Source organism: Cucumis melo, chromosome 4, assembly GCF_025177605.1.
Source record: "Cucumis melo cultivar AY chromosome 4, USDA_Cmelo_AY_1.0, whole genome shotgun sequence".
In the NCBI taxonomy this organism is placed as follows: domain Eukaryota; kingdom Viridiplantae; phylum Streptophyta; class Magnoliopsida; order Cucurbitales; family Cucurbitaceae; genus Cucumis; species Cucumis melo.
The window spans coordinates 18,710,251-18,733,431 of record NC_066860.1 but is presented as its reverse complement, the minus strand read 5'-3'; the positions used below and the strand labels follow the sequence as shown (position 1 = coordinate 18,733,431).

The window sequence follows — 23,181 nt, the reverse complement described above, 5'->3', positions numbered from 1 at the left end:
ACAGGGTTAGGGTTGGGCTAACCTAAGCCCACAGTCCCAACTCTAACCTCAAACAGGCCCTAATTGTTGATTGCTTAGTAGTGGAGATAAAAAAGATTGGAAGAGAAACTTCTTTGATGGATCTTATAACCTTTCCTCGATTGAAGCTAGATTACAACAATGGGTGAAAGAAGGCATCGGAGATTTCAACATTGATTTAAAAAAACACTATTGAAAAAGTACATATTCCATTAAAACTTAACATTGCATCAGTTTCATTGAAAATCTATAGGACTTCCCTTGCCGTACACTTTACTTAAAATTTAACTACACAACACATCTCTTAATTTATAATTTTGGAAAGCTTTTGCAATTTTATCTTCTACATTGCAACAAATTTTGGTGAAGTTACACATTCTCAACGTTCACACAAGATTTTCAGAAAAAATGCAATTCGTGGAATTGAACTTTATATTGATTTATGTATTGTGGATACAATTTCTAATATTTACTTCTTTGATGTTTTCTCTCGAATATAATTTAAACTTAGAACTTCGTGGTCATCGGTTTTCAGAAAGTTGTAGTTGCAAGTCGATTCGAGCTCCAATCTTCTGGAATTCTGAGAAAGTTTTAATCTTTAAAGTTTCGATCTTTCAAAATGGTGATCTCGAGGTTGATAATAACTTGTACGTCTTGAAAGCCTTTAGAAGTTTGAGTCTTCAATTCTTCAGAATTTCCATTCTTCCTTCTATCCAAAGATCCTAAGATGAATGACAAAGGTCTTTATTTATAGAGAAATTTCATGGCTTTAGGTATGCGTGGGCCCATTTGCTTGTTGGGCTTGGGTTTGGGCCCTTTTACTGGCTAGCTATTTAGTTATTTATTTATTTGTCTTTGGGTATTTTAGAAGAAAAAGAAAAGAAAAAAAATTAATTCTATTTTAAATCTTTTTTATTTTTTTTTCAAATCTGTTTATAATTTTTTTTGTTTTTTTTTTCTTTTAAGAAAAGCTATTTTATCTCTATGTTTGTTTATTTTGAGGTGCAAAAAGAGGCCAAAACACCACACTAGTTCATCATTCACCACTATCAAAGGGAGAAATTTTTTTCTTTTTTTGTCATTGCACTGTCAGACTTTTTGCACCGGTTTCCTCCGTTTTACCACAACGCCGCACACTCTTCGCCAGTCTACACCGTCGAAGCATTCTTCATCGCCGCTCTGTCGTATGAAAAACTGATTCTTGGTTGTTGTTTTTTTTTTTTTTTTTTGTGGAATAAGTAACCGCCTAAGAAAGAAGTACATAAAAGAAAAGGAGGAAGGGAGAGAAAAAAAATGGGAAGGGAAGAAGAGTACATAGGGTGAAGAAGAGAAGAAAAAAATGGGAAGAGAAGAAGAGTACATAGGGTGAAAAAGAGAAGAGAAAAGAAAAAAAGAAAGAAAAAAATACAGAGGGAGAAGAAGATGTCCAGAAGAAAAGAAAAGCAGAAAAAGAAAAGAGAAAAAGAGAAAGAAGAAAAAGAAGAAAGGGGTGGTGGTGTCAAACCCTCCTTAGGTTTTTTTTTCTTTAATCTATTGATGTATTATATATGATTTTGTTTTTCTTCTCTCTTTTTTTTTTCTTTTTCTTTTACTTATTTCTTTTTATTTTCAATAACTACTTTTAATATTTTTTTTTAACTTTTCTTTTCCTTTTCTTTCTTTTTGCTTTTTTTTCTTTATTTTCAATAAAACAATTTATTTTATTTTTTTGAAATTCTTTTCTTTTTCTTTTTTTCTTCTTGTTAACTTTTTCTTTTTGTTTTCTATTTTTTTGTTTTTCTTTTTTTCTTGTTTTTTCATTTTTTTCTTTCTTTTACGCTTTCTTTATAAGATTTTTTCTTTTTTTTCTTTTACATTTTCTTTATTTTCAATAAAAAAGTTATCTTTTATTTTTGAAAATTCTTTTCTTTTCTTTCTCTTTCTTTTTTCTTGGTTTTTTTTTTTTTCTGTTTTCTCTTTTTTTTTTATACCTAGCTTACTTTAATTTTTTTTTCAGGTTCAGTACTCTTAGCACCAACTTGAAGTTCTATCAAAGGTTGGTTTTTTTTGTTTATTATTATTAATGACCTTTTTTTATAGCTAATTCTTTCGAAGTCCCATGCAAGTATATATATAAAGTTATGGTCTCCACAACATCTTGCTTCTTTGACTGTCAGCTTTTGGGGTTTGTTCATGAAAGACGATGCAACTCTATCATGACGCCCTCCTGCTTCTTCGGTTTCTATGTTTGTTCGTGATAGACGATGCAACTCTATCATGATGCCCTACTGCTTCTTCGGCTTCTGGGTTTATTCATGGCCCTGCTGCTTTTTAGGGCTTGTTCATGATAGACGATACAACTCTATCATGACGCCCTACTGCTTCGTCAACATCTGGAGTTTGTTTATGATAGATGATGTAACTCTATTATGACGCTCTGTTGCTTCTTGGGATTTGTTCATGATAGACGATGCAACTCTATCATAATGCCCTATTGCTTCGTCAACATCTGGGGTTTGTTCATGATAGACAATGTTATCATAATGTCCTACTTCATCTACTTTGCTTTCATATATTCTTTGTTCCAAGACCATGTCATCAGCACTAACTTGCTTCTGGTGATCTTCTTTTGCAAAACCATGGTTTACTTCACAGAATGATTATTGTCTGGAGCTCGACACCTCATAGTACTTTATAATAGAAATCAACCAAGAGAACATGGACTTAGTCTCCTTGTGGAGAATCCATGGGCTGGCTCTTTTGCAAATCGTAGGCCATTCTTGGACAACAACTTGATTCTTTCCAGATTATCTGTGGAGATACCTTTGTCTGAGGAAAAAAGCGCATGGGTCTTACAGTCTTCTATCCATAACGAGGCTCCTAATTTTGACAGAGCTCTTACTCTCGAACAACGTTTAATTGAAGGCCAAATACGTTAAGGCACTGTGACCAAGGTCCTTGGAGAGTTCTGCTTTATTGATTGCTATTAGGAGTGGCTAGAGCTTGTAGTTGGTCGAAATGCGCGACTTCTTTATAGTGCTAGTTTATATGGCGTCGTAACAACTTTTTTGTACACTTTTGATCGTAATAGTGATGTTGTTTAAGCATTTTGTGAAGCTTGATGTCCTTCGACTAATACTCTTCATACTATGGCAGGCGAGTTATCCATTTCTTTGTGGAACCTATGGTCTTTTGGGGGTCTTCCCATTAAGGGAGATTTCTACGAGGAAAGGATCCCTTCTTTTAAAGAATTAAACTCCTCACGAGATAAGATGAAGTGCCTTCCAACAACCTATCAATATCTTTTCCAAGCGTAATTCAATAATTTGTACTCAGAAGAATGATCACGCAACATCTTTTAAGAATGACTCACAAGTGACTATTAGCTCCTAGATTTCATTCTGGTACCTTGGGTCTATAAGCTATGATAAGCCAACCACACGGAAGCAAAAGAAGGTGTCACGCTCCAAATCTACTCAAAACCCTGATGGTTTGAAGATCCAGGCTCAAGAATGGTCCTCTAAGGAGAACATGTTATTTGCATTCCTTGGAATCAGGAACGATATAAAGGAAGAAACGTATTTAGTTGCCTTCTCATCTTGCTGGTTGTGCCTATTCTTATTTCCACAAAAAAGATCACTTCTACGCTCCGAAGTATTTAGAATTGCAAGCTTAATGGCTATTGGCACTATTTATGGTCTTGCAGTTTCAGCTTTGACGAACATATATAATGGCCTAGGTTTGATAACCAAAGCCTCCAATCTGATAGGACGCATGAACTTTCACTTTCTCATGCATTACGTCCATGGCTGGTTAACCCATTATTTTGGCACACATTATCCACTTCCCATAGAATTTTGAGGTCCCAAGATGATTAACTTTCCTGGTGAAGGCGAGTCTATTTATTTTGGCGAATATGAGGCACGAGAACTGATCCATAATGGTGCAAGAATTCAGTGGATGCTAACCTCTAGAACAAGAATAAACATGATCGCATGGTTGATACCCATGATTCATCATTTCTTCAGACTTCTTATTTCGTGAGCATGCGTTCCTGCTACTTGTCATCTTGTTGTGAGAATACCTGGATCATAACATCATATAGTCCGTACCAATTTGGATGACAATTTGGCTTTTACCAAGATATCCTAATGATATAGGTGGCATGCCACCTGCGGTCACACTAGATAAGATATTACTTCACTGAAGAATATGTACGAGGCGCAACACCTTATCTGAGATATACTTGTTCGCCCGTTCGTTAGAGCCTTACAAGTATGTGATACGGTGATTTACAAACAGGTGGGCCACGAGGCATGGGACCTATTTTGAGGATAACAGACACCATTTGGTGAGTAGTGCCATTCTTTCCCCTTTACAACCCAAACTACTCAAGAACTGAGGGAGCAAACTGGGTGGTAAAGAAATTTGCTTGGTTGAGGCAATGGCTCCTACTTTCGAAGAGGAGGTAAAGAAGCATAAAGATGAGAGCAATAGCAGCAAAAGTGATCATCATTGGAAAAGACCTTTGAAGAAAGCGAAGGTATTAGGTGATGATCCCGACAGAAGGGGTTCAAGTGCTTTGGGAGTCTCTGATATTCCACCACTGGTTTACACATTTTCCTTTCTTAAATTTTTGTTTTTGTTCATCTTCTTCACAAATCATTTATTCATTGTTTGCTTCTACAATCACCTTTGAACGATCATCTTGAAGGACTTATAGAGCTAAGTAGCGATGAATCTTTGACGAGAGCTCATGCAGTTGATTCGACCATTGAGAAAGTTGGTACCTCGAAGACTCTCGTCTCCAAACTAGCCGAACAGTTCTTACGTCCATCTGCTCTTCTCGAGGAGATTCGTTGAGGCAAGATGAAAGTGGGAGGAAAAAACATTGAGATTCCTTCATCCAAAGGAGATGTCTGCCCTAAAGCACCCTTATAGAAGGTTAGCTCGACACATGCTACTCTTAAGATTTCTGAATCACCTTTAGATACTTTTAAGAGACAGACTACGGAAAACTCTGAGCCTTCTCAGTGGGTTGGTGAAAATGTGCTTTCAAACTTCTTCCCGAAAATAGCTTATGTATGTGGGAGGATATTCAAGATAAGATCATGTGAACTTCTTTTGAATATATTCCAAGACTTAGGCCAGAAATAGCAACAGATCTCTCGAAGATTGAGAAGATCCATGCAGACGACTTGACTCCTCTTGAAGAGTATCTAAACAATTACCTTAGGAGGTAGACAATTTCAACGATGTGCAATCTTTATATTTTGCACAGTTGTTGTCAATAAATAAAGCTTGTCAATTTGATTAGAAGACATCTGTCATAAATGAAGCTTTAAATTTGATGGACCAAGTACGAGGGGACGCCAAAGTTATTCTAGAGAGAGTCGCATAGTTTTCTTTAAAAAAGAAGGAACTGGAGAAGAGACTTTAGAGCATAAATGTTGAGTCTAAACAACTGTCGATCTTATCTTTTAAGAGAGCAGAGGCCATAGACCAGTAAAAACTTGAAGTTGCCAAGCTCCAGGATGAAGTCAACACTCTAGAAAGCACCCTTACTATTACTGAATAAGCAATCGAGGCCCTAGCTACGGTTCGCAAGAGCATAGAAGCTGCACGTGAAGAATTGAAGAACTTCAAGTGGAAGCTTTGATTTGTGCACCATTTGCCCTCTTTTCTTTTGTTGCAATCCTTGTAGATGTAAAACTTTTGTTGAATGATAATGCAATTTTTTTAATTCTAGTCTAGCTACTTTTACATTTATTTTACGTTGCTTACATATGAAATGACAATGAAACATAATTTTTTTTACATGTGACTAAACTTAAAGTGGACTTTAAGCTGCCTATGTACCCTTTTTATAACATAGGGATAAAGTCATAACGTAGTTCAACAAAAATATTTTTTATATATATATAACTAGATTAGGCATAAAACTTCTTGAGAAATTTGCCATTGATTGGGCCAATTCGTAATCCGTCTTGATCGATGATTTTGTATGTTCTATTCGTGAAAACTTCTTTGACAATGTAGGGTCCGTTCCATTTAGGTGTGAACTTATTCTCCGTATGCCTTGTCGTGATGATAGGTCTTCTTACTGCAAGCACTAAATTACCAACTTGAAATGACTGGGATTTTACATGTTTATCAAAAGCATTAGACGTTCGTGCTTGATAACATTCTAGTGCTTGTTAAGCTTTTAGTCTATTTTCGTCAAGTGTTTCTAACTCTTGAAGGTATAATTTAGCATTTTCTTCAGTAGTTAGCCCTTCTTGAATTGTATTTCTTAAGGATTGAATTTCTCTTTCTAGTGGGAGTACTACTTCAACGCCGTAAACCAAAGAATAAGGTGTAATACCTGTAGGAGTACGACGGGTAGTTCTGTAGGCCCATAATGCTTCCCTAATCTTTTCTTGCCAATCTATTCTTGTCTTGGAGACCAACTTTTTCAGAATATTGCACAAAATTTTGTTGAATGCTTCTGCCAATCCATTTGTTGCGGCGTTGTACATAGAAGACTTGTACTGTTTGAAGTTAAACGTCTCACATAGCTTGTCCAATAAAGTGTTAGTGAATTGTCTTCCATTATTAGTCACGATATGATGAGGAATACCATATTTGTAAATGATGTGTGTCCGCACAAAATTTACAATGTTTTCCTTTCTTTGCTTCTCTTAATGGCACGATTTCAGCTCATTTAGAAAAGCAATCAGTTCCTGCAAGAATGTAAGAATGACCAGCCAATGACTTAGGTGTGATAAGTCCAAGCAGGTTGAGTCTCCAAGCTTCAAAAGGCCAAGAAGATATTGTTGGATGAAACGACTCTAATGGCTGATGTATAAAATTTGCATGAAATTGATAAGCTTCACGATACTTCGCGAAATGCATCGAGTCATGGATCATGGTGGGCCAATAGTAACCCATTCTTTTCAACCGATGTTGAAGCTTTGAACTAGACTGGTGAGCACCACAGATACCTGAATATGCTTCTTCTAAGGCCTTTGTCGATTCCTCTTTTCCTAGGCATCGCAGAAGAAAACCTTCATATGAGCGTCGATAAAGTGTGTCATTGTAATAAATAAATCGTGCAGCTCTTCTTCGTAACTCAGCTCAATGTCGAAGATCGATGGGAAGTTTTCCATGCTCCAAATAATCTATAATGGACTACGCCAGTTTTCTTCATCAATTGCATAGACAGATATCACATCAGCTTCTTCGTATTGACTTTTAATTGAGGACACGATCCACTTTTGGCAAAGGAAAATGTTTATCGGTACGTCTACTGAGACTGTTAAAGCAGTGGCAAAGTTTGCAAAAGCATCAGCTTTCTTATTTCTAGATCTTGGTATATGCTCCAATATTATGTCGTCGAATCTGTCCATCAATCTTCTAGCATAAATGAAGTAGGGCTTCAAGTTTGATGCTTTACCTCGTACTGATAGAAGAGCTGGTTTATGATTAACTTTGAATCACCGAATATTTCTATGTACTTTATCCCAAATTCTGAAGTCATTTGCAGGCCAATGATTAGGGCTTAATACTCAGCAACATTATTTAAACACAACTCATCGAGTGTGAAGCTATATGGCAACATATGTTTCTCAGCAGAGATGAAAACAATGCCGACACCAGCTCTATTTCTTCGTACCGCACCATCAAAAAACATGATCCAAGGCTCCATGCTTTCAGCAAACAATACTTTCTCATCAAGTAAGTCAGTCACATAATTTTCAATTTGATGGAACTGGATGATCAGCCATGAAATCTGCCAATGCTTGGCCCTTTATTTTTGTCATCCACTGTCGATGTACTCACCCTCTGAAAGACTGAAGGGCGTGTAGCAGAAAAAGTAATGTGATAAAAAACGAAACTTCTTTGACTTCTGTCTTTTTTGCCTTCTTCAGAATCTTTGCTTTCTTCAATTGTAATGTGGTATGTATTAATAACTTTTACTTTTCTTTTACCAGCTATTCAACTGGTTTCAAAGACTGATATCCAACTCTAGCTCTGGAATTAGGTATAGAATATCCTTGTTTCTAAAGCTCCTTTTGTGTAGGAGAAAACCTGGGTCTTTTGTCAAATATTTTCTCGCTTTTAAGCTCAGTATGAGTTGTAAAGTTATAACCCACCTTTGCCATCAACTTATATGCCTTTAGGTCGAATCCCTCCACTGTTCGTCTTTATAGAAGGCATGCCTCTCAACCATTTTCTCGAGTCCTTTTGCTTCTCCTTTTTCTATCTTAGTAAGTGGCGTGGTGAAATTTTCCTTTAATATCTTGATGATTCCGAATGTCAGGTTTTTCGAATAATTTGTAAATAGTGATTCTCTCTTCTTACGTTGGGACAGAGGAATATAGCGTAAAATAGGGGGATTTGAGACTTCCTTTTGTGGGATTGCTATCTTTTCACTCTCTGGCACCCCCGGCTTAGTTTGGGTTGTTGGTTCATCATTTTGTTGACCATTGGGTGCATCCCCTTTATTTGATTTCTTTGTTGTGATCGTTTCTTACTCATGCTTATAAGTGCCTTTAGCTACTGGAACTTAAGTTGATATGACTTCACTCACGTCATCAATTTTTGTGTAAAATTTTGCTTTAGCGAAGTAAGACTCAACATTTGAAAATGGCTTAGTGTCGGCATCAACCTTCCTAATTTCCTGTTTATAAAATTTAAAACATTGATGAAGCGTGGAGGTTACTATTCCATTTTCATGTATCCATGGACGCCTTAATAACATTTTATATGTAGTCCTCGAATCGATCACATGAAATATTATGCTTGCCTGCAAATCCCTTATGGTGATCTCCAAATGAACAGTGCTCATTGCCCCTTGTGCTCCTTGATTAAAGCCTTGAATCACCAGTTTACTGTTTGATAATTCTTTCACTGAGATACCTAATTGATTCATTGTTGACTTCAGTAGAATGTTGACGGCGAAACCATTACCAATAAGAATTTGATTGAGCTTTTGCTCCCAAACGTATCCTGACACATATAAAGATATGTTATGAAGCTTTGACCCAATTAGCAAATCTTCATCACTGAATGATATCAATATACAACAGAAATCACACGTCTTCGTTGGTGATGTAGCAATAGTCGAGAAATCATCATTTTTAATATCTCGATAATTGTATCCTTGACTTCTCGCGATAGTGTCAACAAATCATTTATGCCTAAAGAAAGCAAATCCTTTGGCTTGGTTGTTAGCTCCATCAAATTTGAGGGGGAAGCGTCGTCCTCAGTCGTACTAATAGTATGGCACGAGATAATTTCCATTGGAAAGTTTTCAGGAAATAAGTCCTTTAGAGTTATTGGTTGTCGTGGTCGAGGAAGCTCCTCACTTTCTTCAATACGTGGTAGAAGTTTTCTCACATTCTTTCTTGTCTTTCTTCTTTGAGACTTACCCTTCCTCCTGTACTCCCGGTACGAGCGGGATCTTTTTGGAAAAAATTTTATTTGTGCTTCTTTCGATGCGTTACCAACGTCCATCCCTCATTAGCATCATCTACCTACTTTTCTTCTTCCTTGGAGCAAACAGTCTAGAAGTCGTTATTTTATAAGGCCTCCAATGCAAAATATATAACAACAGGCTTCAACGATCCAAATTGGATTATACTCCCTATAGTAGGTAATCGACTATTTGGCTATATGATTATTGCGATATGATTTATTTGAGCCACACCATCAAGATCTAGCTCAATATTTTTATCCAGAGCTAACTTTAGAATCAACTCCTTCAATACAAAACATTTTTCAACGGGATGGTTGACGACCCAATGATATTTGCAGTAATTGGGATCATTTACTCTTCCCATTTCTGCAGGTTGTTTACATTCAGGAAGTTGAATGAGTTGTTTTTCCAGTAGATGGTCTAACATGTCAGGTAAGTCAGAGTCTGGAAAAGGGTAAACTTTTTCTTGTCTCTTTTTCAATGTCAGGCATCTTTTTTCGCCTTCATCTTGCCATTTTTCCACTTTCTTTTCCTTGGAGACAAACTTTAAAAGGGTCATGCTGACGACCATAGCTTCCTTGGTAGCATCCTTCGATACCTTCTGGGTGCTCTTCACTTCTTTTTTTTATTTTTTTTTATTTTTTGGGACTAGTAGATCATTGTTTCCTCTATTAGCAATACTTAGCTCCACATCATGAGCTATGGTTGCTAACTCTTCAAAGGTGCGGGGCTTTATTCCCTACAAGATGTATAGGAGTCCCCAATGCATTCCTTGGGTGCACATTTCAACTGCTGACAGTTTCGTTAATCTATCTTTGCAATCAAGGCTTAATGCTCTCTAACAATTAATATAATCAATGATTGGCTCACCCTGTGGCAGTTAACTCTATCATGCTAACAATACGTCGAGTGTTGTAGAAACGGTTCAGAAAGTCCCTCTCAAGCTGCTCCCAACTATCAATGGATTCAGGCTTCAAGTCGGTGTACCAGTCGAAGGCATTTTCTTTGAGAGTTTGGACAAACTATTTGACTGACAAATCTCCTCGTGTACTAGCAATTTCACATGTTTCGATGAAATAAGCAACATGTTGTTTTGGCTTGTCCTTTCCATTAAACTGTTGGAACTTGGGTGGTTGGTAACCATGTGGCATCCTCAGATTGTCAATCCTCTTCGTATATGGCTTGGAATATAAAGAGAAAGTTTGAGCAGGTCCACCGTATTGAGTTTTGATGGAGTTTGTAATCATCTCTTGCAACTGCTGAACAGACAACGATGCAATTAAGGTCAACTTTCTTGCATAATTTCCTTCCCTTTGTCAACATTCTTGATAGTATGTGTGTGACTTGATTCAACAGCGTCACGACTCTTGATGTGATTCTTCAGCAATGCAATCTCGAAATTCCTTTCTTCAACCGCCTTTTTGAGCATATTAACCTTTTTTTTAGCTCTGTCATTTTGTCGTCGCTTGTATCTACGTCAGTCACCATAACTGACATTATATTTGTATGAGGCACCTCCTCGTTTGAGCACTCAAATGACGAATTGTGTTCGTCAATTGCAGGATTCTCTTTGATTACAATTCCACCTTTTGGTGGCTTGGAGATTTGTTCCCAAACATTCTTTGCGACTTCAAAGGGTGTCGTATCTTCAGATGATTGAATCTCTCTTGAGTGGCTATGAGTATTTGGCCACTTGCCGATGTCGTTGAGAGCTTTGGAAGTGTTGCCTTGAGATGTCATGATTTCCTTGGATGTTCTTCAAAAAGAGAAAGAGATGAAAGGTAAAGACTCCCACTAGGTGTGCCAAATTGTTCACACGAGATTTCAAGAGAAAATGTAATTTGTGGAATTGATATTTGTATTGATTTATGTATTATAGATACAATCTCTAATATTTACTAATTTGATGATTTCTCTCGAATACAATTTAAACTTAGAACTTCGTGGTCTTTGATCTTCAAGAAGTTGTAGTTGCAAGTTAATTCGAGCTTCAATCTTCTGGAATTTTAGCAAAGATTTAATTTTCCAAGTATTCGATCTTTCAGAAGGATAATCTTGAGGTTGATAATAACTTGCACGTCTTGAGAGCCTTTAAAAGTTTGAGTCTTCAATTCTTTAGAGCTTTTGTTCTTCCTTCAATTCAAAGATCCTAAAATGAATGACAAATGTCTCTATTTATAGAGAAATTTCATGGGCTTTAGGTGGGCTTGGGCCCATTTGCTTGTTGGACTTAGGCTTGGGCCATTTTACTTCGCGAGCTTAGGCTTGGGCCTATTTGCTTGGTTGCTTGGACCCTTTTACTTGGTGGGCTTGGGCTTGGGCCCATTTGCTTGGTGGGCTCAAATTCGAGCCCATTATTTTTTTGGTCCAATTTTTATATTTTGGGCCTAATTGGATTGGGTATGAAAAAACTTAATTTCTCAAACCCAATCAAATTATAATCATCACAATGTTTGTTGTGTTGACGTGGCAGAATTTAATTGGTCGAAATTTCTTGCTCAACACTCAAATTTAACATTAGATGCTAAATCAAGAACAAGTCCATATAGTTTCCACGTGTGCCATTAATAATGTAGACTCGAAGTCTTACTGAATCCAACACAAGGTTATTAGAACCCCTTTCTTTGAGCCTATTGTCCTCCCTCTCAAACAAAACATCAAGTGAAAAATCAATCACACATCATCTACAAGTTGAACATCAACTTTGGTCAACTTCTTAACCCGGTGTTAAACAACTCAACTTCAAAGGTAAAATTTATTGACATTTGCACATTTATCAAATACTTTGAATTTTACACTTTCTTTACTTTTGACATTTGTCAAATAATTTCACCTTTTTATCTTTCTCTACATTTTATATTTATTGAGAAATCCTATCGTACAACTTTACACCCACACACCGCAAACTTTCTAACTCTACTTAGTAGACCAAATGGCTCCAAAATATATTCCACAAAAATAATTCATGGTCGTGCTCCATCGTTGAAATTTGTTTGAGAGGAAAATCATTAGGAGCGTAAACAAAAACTAGCATCGATTAAGAAAATAAACGATCTCAAATGTAAACTATATTATGCATTAGTTTGAGACCTTTAGGAAGGTTTTGAAAGCAAAATGAGGACAAATTAGGATTCTATTTGCAAATATATATGACAACCAATTACCGGATTTATCACTTAATATGATAAAATAACATGGAGAAAGAAGTTAAAAAAAAAAAAAAAAGTGTTGGATGAAGATGAAAAAAATTCCCAAGTATCTTGAACGTCAAAAGGCGGAAATGAAACGGCCTAAAACCTAGGTAAAATCTTACGTAGACGGACCGTTCACAACCCCTTTCAAATCATAAGAAATAAACAAAGCTTAAACAAACAAGATTCATATTAAACCCTGCCCCCTCGCTCCATCAAATCCTCTCTCAATCACCTCCATCGCTCCTCCGATTCAAGGTTTGTTCGTCTTTCGATTCCTTTTCTTCTCTTCAACAATTTCTTGCCTTGCGATTGTTGCAATCCCGATTTTATGTTTTTTTCTGCTCCATCGCCTCTCACAGCAATATTGGAACGTAATTAGCAATTAACCTTTTCGTTTATAATCTCATTCTATTACTCGATTCTTCTTGTTCCTTCCTTTTCGTTTGAAGTACCTATTCAACCTGTCTGTTCTCGTGTCTGTTACAGATTTGTCACAGAAATTGATTGAACGCCTGGCAAACAGTTCAGCCACTTTTGGCATTCAATTACCCACCCATCATGAATGATGGTGGCCCTAGATATGCTGGAAGAGGCCATCCGAATAACAGAGGAAGATCTCCTCGATCCGCCGATAATTTCACTTATCGTCCCCGTCATGTAATGTATTTACACGCATGTTGGCTCTAGTCTTGATATCCACGTTTTTAAAAAAAAATCTCAGCAATATTGAAACTGTAGGTTATCGTGAATCATAAAATTTAAATTTATATCTATTATATGAATTACTTTTTAAAAATTTTGAATACGTCAAAGACCTTTCGGATCCCAAAGTCTTAGGGACTTGTTAATTTTTTTTTTTTTTTTTTTCATGTTCATTGACTTATTTTACACAAAATTTCAAGAACTTGTTAACACTTTTTGTGGTTGAAAGACCAACTAGACACAAAATTTAAAGTTCAAGGACTAAACTTAACACAAACGATCAATTTCCTTAAGTTAAATGGTGTGTGTATCTCGGTAATGAGCCCAGGGCTCCTGGTTTAATTTGTTTATGGAATTCTGAAATTTGTAGGTGTTTAGTTTTGATTCCAAATGAATGAAATTCAGTGTATGTTAGGAATAGGTTGTATCAGTTAGTAAGGGAGGTGAATTGAAGGTGCTGAAGTTTATAATTGTACTCTCATGTTTAATTCTAATCTTTTCACATTCTAACAAAATGGGTAGGCTGGAGGTGAGGGGTCTTCTGTTGCTGGTTCTTCTAACCCTGGTAGTGGAGCTTTCCGAGGTAGAAGTTCTCACCAGATGTCATCAAGGAATTTCAGGAAGCCTGTTGGACAAAAACAGGCCTCAAGTTCTGAACAGTGGCAGTGGCGGCCTTTAAATAGCAGGAAAGATGCATCTCCTGGTGCTGTTGATCTTCACCTGCAACATAATTCAACTGATGATATGAGCAATACCAATAAACAATTATTGGGATCTATTGCATCGAATTCTGATAGTAATCAAATAAGCAATACTTCAGAGCAACGATTGGGACCTATTGCATCAAATTCTGATTGCATCGAACTCTTGTCCTCTTCTGCTCAAAATGTCTCTAAGAGTTTGCATTCTGCTGTAGAAAGAATTCAGATTCAGGGACCTACAGCAGTATGTGGAAATTGTAGTGATTCTTTTCCTTATGATAATCGTAACGGATCAGATGTGGTTGGACAGGAACTAAAGGTTCAACCTACACTAGAATCCTGTGCAAAAGATAAGAGTTCCACCATAAAACTTGGGGAAAGTAATAATGTTTTTAACTCTATGGACTCAAAAGACAAGAAGCCTTCAGTAGACCTCGATACTTTTGATATATGCCCTCCAAAAACTGGAGGTGTCACACTGAATCCTTCTTTATTAGCTATGAACAGAGAAAAAAGAAATGAGATGAAGCGAGCAATGGATGGATATAATGGAATTGTGTTGAGACCAGGAATGGTTCATCTGAAGGGTAGCATTTCCCTCAGGGATCAGGTATACATTGATTTTTCTCTCGCACTTGTTACTCTAGAAACAATCTCACTCTCGAAGATAACTGAATCAGTTCTTGAGTTAAAGATCTTTCTTTGAATCTCTAGGACGAAAAACTCAATCTCCAAGGATAAGATACCACAGTAGCATTTTTTCTTTTTCTTGACCAAGCTTTCATGGGAGTAAAACGAAATATGAAAGAATATATACAAGGCAAAGTCTCACATAAGGAGTCCAAACACTAAGCACAATTTGACTAAGATTTAGATGATGATTACAGAAATCCTGAGGAAATATGATTTATCATCAAGCAAAAAATGGAGTTTTATTAGAAGATGGTTTGTAGCTTCCACTATGGTCTGTGTTCATTTTCATTCTAGGTTTATCATGCAGGTATTGGGTGGTTTTCTTTATGTTTGATTTGAACCACACTGCTATTTCTAGATTTGTTGGGAGCCTTCTCAAAACTCTGAATCTTCCTTGTTTTTCTAACTGGTGCTTTTCTATCCCTATCATGGTCACTGCAGGCAAAGATAGTAAAAAAATGTCGGGATCTTGGTATTGGAGCTGGAGGCTTTTACCAACCTGGTTATCGAGAAGGAGGAAAACTGCACCTGAAAATGATGTGCCTTGGTAAAAATTGGGATCCTGACAGTAGTACATATGGGGATGTTCGTCCATTTGATGATACAAAACCACCTAACCTACCAGATGAATTTTATCAACTGGTTGAAAAGGCAATCAAAGATTCTTATGCTATTATAGCAAAAGATTCAACAATAAAAAATCCTGAACGCGTACTTCCATGGATGAAACCTAACATCTGTATTGTAAACTTCTACTCACAAAATGGACGATTGGGTCTTCATCAGGTCTGCAATAATGGTTCCTATCCTCTTCACTTTTTGGACTGTCCAACATTTGCATAATTCTTCATTCTTCCATCATAATCTTTGTTTCATTTTCTTCTCATTAGGATCGAGATGAAAGTCAAGAAAGTCTTGATAAAGGATTGCCTGTCATCTCCTTCTCCATTGGTGACTCTGCCGAATTCCTATTTGGTGATCGGAGTGATGTTGATCAAGCAGAGAAAGTTACTTTGGAATCAGGAGATATCTTGATATTTGGTGGGAAATCAAGGCACGTTTTCCATGGAGTGACTGCAATTCATTCAAACACTGCTCCAAAAGCACTTTTAGAAGCAACAAATCTTCGTCCAGGTCGCTTAAACCTTACTTTCCGTCAGTATTGAAGGTGTTTTTTCGCTCAGCAAGGGACGCAATCCATGAAACAACGCCCTTATATTCAGTTCCAAGTTTCCCTCTCTTCGGGAAGTTGGTTTTGTTTAATCTAACACATTACAGAAGTGCCATCGTAATAGATTCAGCATGTACAGGGATACTTCTTAGTTTCTAATTTATTATCATATGGGAAATATTATGGTTTTTCAAGAACTTTGACATATTGTGCAGTTCTAATCTTTCTCATTGTAGTGTGAGAAGTTGTGAAGGAATTTTTGTTGGGAGTTTCGATTTCTTGAAGGAATTTTTTTGTCTGTTGCTCGGTACCATGGGATTACCCAATTGTTGTTTGGAGCTTTTGTACTGATGGCCCAAATTTGGGAGAGCGAAAATTTCCCCCTCTAGCTAGGGAAATTCAAGCCTCATAAAGCTTCTAACTAAAAATAGGCAAGAGTGAACCAACAAATTACGATTGCGATTACATTTAACAAAAATATTGACACTTGCCTGACTTTGTGTATTCTAATCCAACGCAGCCTTAACCTTATTTTTTCATTTCAGAAATGTCAATCGAGGGTTTGAATGATATATGTATATACATATGACTTAATACCAATACTATTAGCTTAGCTAAGTCCAATGGTGAATTTAGCTTTTAGCACCCTCAAGTCCTACTATGAAGCCCTCCGTCACAAATTCTTTTGGATCCACCGTTGGTGCCAATCTTTTTTTCACAATTCTAGGTTTTTGTTCTATGAAAAAATTCATCTAATTATAAATTTATCAGTCTTAATGCTTTAATATACTACCTTTTATAAGATGATCCATAGACCTCACATATTACGTATTAGAATCATATATCATTTCATATTCTTTTTCTCTCTTTCTTACACCCTTCCATTTATCTGCATACTTTTATTGCTTGACAACTCATAATTGGATTTTTTTTTATGCAAAAAAGATTTCAGTTGCTGTACAAACATTTTTGAGTTTTCAGAAACTGCTTGGGGAAGAGGATCACCTTTTCTAACTTGCACAACTCTCACAACTCACCAAGGAAAAGCATTGGTGTCAACACAAGACACAACTCATGGAACAAAGAAAACGCACTCACATCAACACAAGATGAAGGAAGATAATCATCAATAAACATGAGTACCAGATGTATATTATTCTTCTTGCAACGCGCTCTAAAGTTGATGATGTTTTCTATAGTTTCAAATATTTCGTGGCCTTCTCAGTATATCATCCTTCTTTCAGCTTGCTCACCATCCAAGACCAAAGGTCTAAACCTGACCACACACTCCTTGCTAAAGACAAAAGAGCCAAATAGGTCCGAGAAATATTTGCATAGTGGGCTTAAATCCATTTTTAGCTCTAGGAAATGACTCTTTTAATCAATTTTCAACTGCCATTTTCTAATTGTTTGCACTATACAGGTAACCTAATTTTCATAATGTATGACAATCTTTGTAAACCGTGGGACCCTAAAATCCCCAAGTCTTCTGAAGAGAACTTAAAGGTGAAGAGGGGTCAAGCTTGGTTAGAGAAACATGGTTTTTAAGATTGGTTACAAGAAAAATTGGAGAGAATTTTCATTTAGATTGGGTGGTTGTTAATTGTTATGATTGGTATGTCATTGTTTTAGTATCGTGGTTAAAGTGATAGGGGTTAGTGTCATCGTAGCCAAGGTGGGCTTGAGGAAGTTCAAAATTTGGCTAAGTGTTGGTTAGGTATTTAGCATACTCTTAGACAGCCAAATAGGGTCATGAGAACCTCTAAGGGATAAGATTTGGGCAGCCAAAAGTTTAGATTTTGTGTGGTCGAGAGGTGTCAAGGAGAACCTCTAAAAGACAAGGTTAAATGCCTATGGTAGTTGCTAGGGGAGATGCAAGGATGGACGGCCAAGGCTCGCTAGGCGTCTAAGTTGGTAGGTTTGGCTAGGCAAGGAGCATGTGTTAGATGTCACAATCGTAACCCTTCAAACATGATTGTGCGACACTTGTTCTACTCGGACAACAAGTTAGTCATACAAAATTCGAAGCCTGCGGACAAACTTGTGATATAATGTAGCCTCCCTTCACGTTCTTGAGAAAATTATTTTATAAAACGTGAGAGAGAAAGAAAATCATTGAAAACATCATAAATGAAAGCATTGAAGACTATCAATCGCAAAGAAAAGCTTAGTTTGCAAAGAGTGCGACAAGGCTTGGTCGGGGATTCACAACTACTATGCCTCTCCTATAGTATATTTTGAGATTTTTAACCTTGGCAGACTTGCATATGAAAAAGCCGAAATTTCACACTCTAGCTCGACGACACTAAAGTGAAAGCAATAGACTAAAAATAAAGAAAACATAAAGGCAAGGTAAATTAGGGGTGTTTGGACATGCGGCCATAGGCAAACAACACCCTGGACAAGCATGTTCGTGACATTCCCCCCACCTAAACAGTTGACGTACCTATCGACTGGTGAAGCTTGAATTCTTCTATCTTCTGTGTCCAGGCTTCTAGATCTTCGACATGTTCCTAACTGGCTTCTTCCATAGGAAGGTTCTTCCACTTTATTAGATACTCGTGGACCCTTCTTGTGGGTCTTTTGCTCTTTATTACTCACCAATGATTAGGCGAATTACGACAATCTGCTGTAGGTCTTCGGTATCTTGATGGTAGGGCTTCAGGTTACTCACATGAATGGATTTTCATCCATGTGGGTAACACTACTTTGTAAGATGTATTCTCTACCCTTTTCAGCACTTCTACTGGTCCTTCATACTTTCTGACGAGGCATTAGTCTTTACATCCTCGAAATCTGATCTATTTTGGTCGTAGTTTAACGAGTACCTGGCCTCCTGCCCGAAACTCAAGGGGTCGTCGCTTCTTATTTGTCCACTTCTTCATCCGCCTCTCAAGGCTTTCTCTAAGTACACTCAGGTGATATCTATTATCTGTTTCTACTCCTTCGTAAAATTGTGGGCTTGGGGGTTCTTCCCTATATAGGGATGATCGACAAGGTGTGGCAATACAAGTTGCCTACCAGAAACGATCTTAAACGGGCTTCTCCCAGTGGACGAACTCGTCTAAGCGTTGAAATAGAATTAGGCTACATCCAATAGATTGACCTAATTCTTTTGCCTTGTGTTTACAAAATGACACAAATATTCCTCGAGCATGCAGTTGAATCACTCGGTTTGACTGTTAGTCCGCGGGTGGTAGCTTGAGGATATGTTCAGACTCGTCCCCAAGAAGGTAAATAACTCCGTCCAGAAGAAGCCAATAAATCTACCACCCCTGTCACTCACTATACTCGTCGGGACTCCCCATAACTTAACAACATGCTTGAAGAACAACAGAGTTGTCAATTCAGCTGAGCACTGCTTCGTAGTGGGAATGAAAGTGGTGTACTTTGAAAACCGATCAATGATGACCAAGATGGCCTCAAAGTCGCCTACCTTGGAAAAATGAGTAATGAAGTCCAGAAACACTTTCCCAAGGCCTTGTTGGAATTGACAGAGGGTCGAGAAGTCCAACAACCTTCACTTTCTCTACTCTATTCTGTTGACGGATGAGACATGTCTTTGTGTACTGCATGAAATCATCTTTCATGTTTGGCCAAAAGTAGCCCTTCTTCAACAAAGCGTACGTCTGCTGCCATCCAGGATGGCCAGCTCATAGAGTGTCATAACACTCATGCAACAATCTCTTCCTCAAGTCCCTTGCTCTAGGGACGTACAACCGATTACCCTTTGTTACCAACAAGTCTTCCTCAATCCAAAACCGTCTTGTTTTACTCGCTTTAGCTAAATTCATGATATTATGAGCGGCATGATCCTTCTGCAAGAACATTCTCAAGACATCTTTTACTGACTTGTCAATCTTAACTGTTTGGAGGTGAGCTAACATGCACATAGCTGCCTGTTCATTTTTTCGACTTAGGGCATCAACAGCCCGGTTGCTTGACCCCTTCTTTTGTTTAAATTCAAAATCAAAATCGGCCAAAAATTTCTATCATCTTGCTTGCTTCGAAGTCAATTTTGGCTGGGTAAAGAAATGGCATGTTGCACTGTTGTCCATCTTCACCACAAATGACGAACCCAGTAGGTATTGTCTTCAAACCCTTAAGCAATGTACTACTACAAGCATCTCTTTTTCAAACACGGTGTACCTCTTTTCAACTGCTTTTACCTTTCGACTTTCATATGTGATTGGGTGTCCATTCTGTAGAAGAACACCGCCCAACGCATAATCGGATGCATCTGTCTCAACCTCGAAAGGTTTGGTCACATTAGCAATTCCCAGAACTGGCCCCTCCATCATGGCTTGCTTTAGGTCATCAAAGGCGGCTTGACACTCGGGGGTCCAACTCCATTGAACATTTTTTTTCAATAACTCAGTTAGCGGACTTACTCGTTTAGAGAATCCTTCCACAAATCGTCAGTAATAATTTGCTCAGCCAAGGAATGAGCATAATTTCGAGACTGATTTTGATATTATCCAGTCACGTATTGCAGCAATCTTTCCTTCTTCCATCCCAATTCGACCACACGCTATCACATGGTCTAAGAAGTTTATCCGCTCTTGTGCAAAGGAACATTTTTCCCTCTTAACATATAGTTGGTTCTCCTTCAATTTCTGAAAAACCCTTTGAAGGTGATTCATATGTTCCTCCATGGTCGAGCTATAGACCACTATATCATCTAGGTAAACCACTACAAACTTGTCAAGATATTCGTGGAAGACCTGGTTCATCAATGTACAAAAGGTTGCAAGGGCATTGGTAAGACTAAATGGCATTACGAGGAGCTCAAACGCTCCATATCTGGTGACACAGTTTGTCTTAGGCTCGTCTCCCTCTACAATTCTTATTTGGTAATATCTCGATCGCAAGTCTAACTTTGGAAAATACTTTACTCTATGTAAGCGGTCAAACTAGTCAGTAATTATGGGAAGTGGATATTTGTTGCAAATTGTGAGCTTGTTCAAGGCACGATAATCAATACACAATCGTAAACTCCCATCCTTCTTCTTCTGGAAAAGAATTGGGGCCCCATACGAAGCTTTTACAAGCTTAATAAACCCTGAATTCAATACTCATATAATTGTTTTCGTAGTTCAACTAACTCCAGAGGAGCCATACGATAAGCATTCTTCGCAAGCGGTTTTGGCTACTCGGTCTCATGATCAATCACCCTTTAAGCCGAAAAAGACTTGGGCAAAACTATCAGGCATCACATCACGGTACTTCTCTAGGACGCACAGAATATCCTTGGGGACTGTCTCCCTTGGTTCTCTGACGAATCAAGTGGAATGGCCATAAATGTTGGTTCATCTCGAGCGGGATCCTTCTTTAATTGCATGGTCGAAATCATTTTCAACCTATTCGGCTGGTGAATGTCAGTTTGTACAACAGAGGGGGTAAATCTAGTGATCACCAAACATTTGGCTAAAGGCATTGGAATCACCTGATATTCGAGTAAAAACTCCATTCCTATACCACATCAAAGTCATCCTTTTTACCACCACAAAATCTACGAGGCCGTTCCATCCTCCTAACCTTAACATCGTTCGTTTCACTAATCCGGCGATAGGTAGGACAGCAGAATTCACGGCTTTCATTCTCCCTGTATCCTTCTCTCAATGAAGATTTAATCGCCTAGCTTCTGCCTTCGTTATAAAATTGAGGGTTGTACCGGAATCAACCATAGTGCTTTTGGTTGGTTCCTGGTTGATCCAGGAGTCAACATACATTAAGCCTCTTTTCACTGATGTACTTGTCTCCTCCACCTTCTTTTGAAGAGACGACAAGAATTTCAAGGCCTCAATTCAAGGGTTATCACCTTCCTCCGTCTAGTCCAATTCCCTCTTGATTTGACCCAGTTTGTCATCTGAATCTGAGGCTAAGGAGGCCTGAAAGGCATCGAAAGCAGTTTTGTTTGGACATTCTCTGGCCAAGTGTGGTTCCTTACATATGAAACAACTAAGAGGATGATTAGGCACATTCTGGTTATTTGGTCCTTATCAGGTGTTTCCTGTATTCAGTTGGTAGGGTCTGCGATATCCATTAGAATGTTTGTCCCCTCTAGCAGTTTTGGGAGAACTCAGGCGGTTGTTCTTATTTTCCCTAGACGAGGAACTTGGATGACGTCTCACGTCCTAAGAGTCATTAGACAAGTCAAACAACCGATCGGTCGCAGCATACACTGATGTGAGGTCTTGAATCCTTTGTTCATATAACTTTGTCTTTGCCCATGGTTTCAACCCTTCGATAAAACAAAAAACTTTGTCTTTCTCAAACATATCGCGTATGTCCAACATCAGCCCCGCAAACTGTTTTACATACTCACGAATACTACCGGTGTGTTTCAGTTCGTGCAACTTTCATCGAGCCAAGATTTCAACATTCTCAAGGAAAAATTGCGAGCGTAGTTCTTTCTTCAAAGCATCCCAAGTGACTATCGTGCTATGTCCCTCTTGAATGTCAACATATCGAGACCTTCACTATAACTTGGCATCCTCAGACAGATGCATCGTTATCAATGTGACTTTGACTTCCTCTGTCATCGTGTTCGTGGCCCTGAAGTACTACTCGAGGTCAAAAATATAGTTCTCTAAGGCTGTTTCATCTCTTGCCCCACAAAAGGGTTTAGGTTTTGGAATTTTTACTCTGCTAACCAGAATTGTTCCTCCAGCTGGAGCTTGGTTTGCCATTGCTCGCATTGTGAGATTCAGTCTCGTATTCACAACTGCGATTTCATTTCTAACTACATCGAGGGTAGCTTGAAAATCCTCCAACATGCCATTTATCATCTCCAAAAGTGTCTTTTGAGAGCTATTTAGCTACAGGACACGTTCCTCAATATGGGCAATAGAGCCCAACGTACTATCCCCACGTTCGTGGCTACTAGTTCTTCCAACCTTCCCTTCTAGATTGCCGACTCTTGCCAACGACTCTTATATTGGTAATCCTTTGACACAGCCAGCAACTGCATCGGTCGTGTCAGCTTTCTCAGAAATTTTTTCGAGATGGGACTTCAAGAAGCGGATGGAGTCGGGAACTTCCATTAGGTAGAGCATCTGCTCTTCGAGCTCTACTACTCGGTCTTTCTGGACCTTGCCCGATGGATTCATCGTCGACATATTTCGGTCTTAATTGTCAATTAGCCAATTTGATTCTGATACCACTTGTCACAATCGTAACCCTTTAAACACGATTGTGTAGCACTTGTTCTACTCGATCAACAAGTTAGCCGTTCAAAATTCGAAGTTCGCGGGCAAACTC

General features: G+C 38.0%; 1 protein-coding gene across 3 annotated transcripts; it reads left to right on the top strand.

The window, feature by feature from the left end:
- The first annotated feature begins 12,712 nt into the window (after positions 1-12,712).
- LOC103501985 (uncharacterized) lies at positions 12,713-16,115 on the top strand. 3 transcript variants are annotated; one of them, XM_017047644.2, is made up of 5 exons: positions 12,713-13,022; positions 13,138-13,308; positions 13,876-14,664; positions 15,189-15,533; positions 15,638-16,115. In XM_017047644.2, exons 2-5 carry the CDS (start codon positions 13,210-13,212, stop codon positions 15,911-15,913), a joined length of 1,509 nt encoding a protein of 502 aa, XP_016903133.2. In that variant the 5' UTR covers positions 12,713-13,022; positions 13,138-13,209; the 3' UTR covers positions 15,914-16,115. The 3 variants fall into 3 exon arrangements, with proteins under 3 accessions (XP_016903133.2, XP_050939770.1, XP_050939771.1); XM_051083813.1 differs by having other exon boundaries at positions 12,714-12,906; XM_051083814.1 differs by lacking the exon at positions 12,713-13,022 and having other exon boundaries at positions 13,173-13,313.
- Positions 16,116-23,181: the final 7,066 nt, after the last annotated feature.

What these genes read in the sequence shown, in the direction of transcription:
- LOC103501985 (XM_017047644.2), top strand. Translation starts at nt 13,210, where the DNA reads ATGAATGATGGTGGCCCTAGATATGCTGGAAGAGGCCATCCGAATAAC. An exon ending in TCACTTATCGTCCCCGTCAT is followed by an intron (nt 13,309 to 13,875) that starts GTAATGTATTTA and finishes CAAAATGGGTAG; the next exon opens with GCTGGAGGTGAGGGGTCTTC. An exon ending in GCATTTCCCTCAGGGATCAG is followed by an intron (nt 14,665 to 15,188) that starts GTATACATTGAT and finishes TGGTCACTGCAG; the next exon opens with GCAAAGATAGTAAAAAAATG.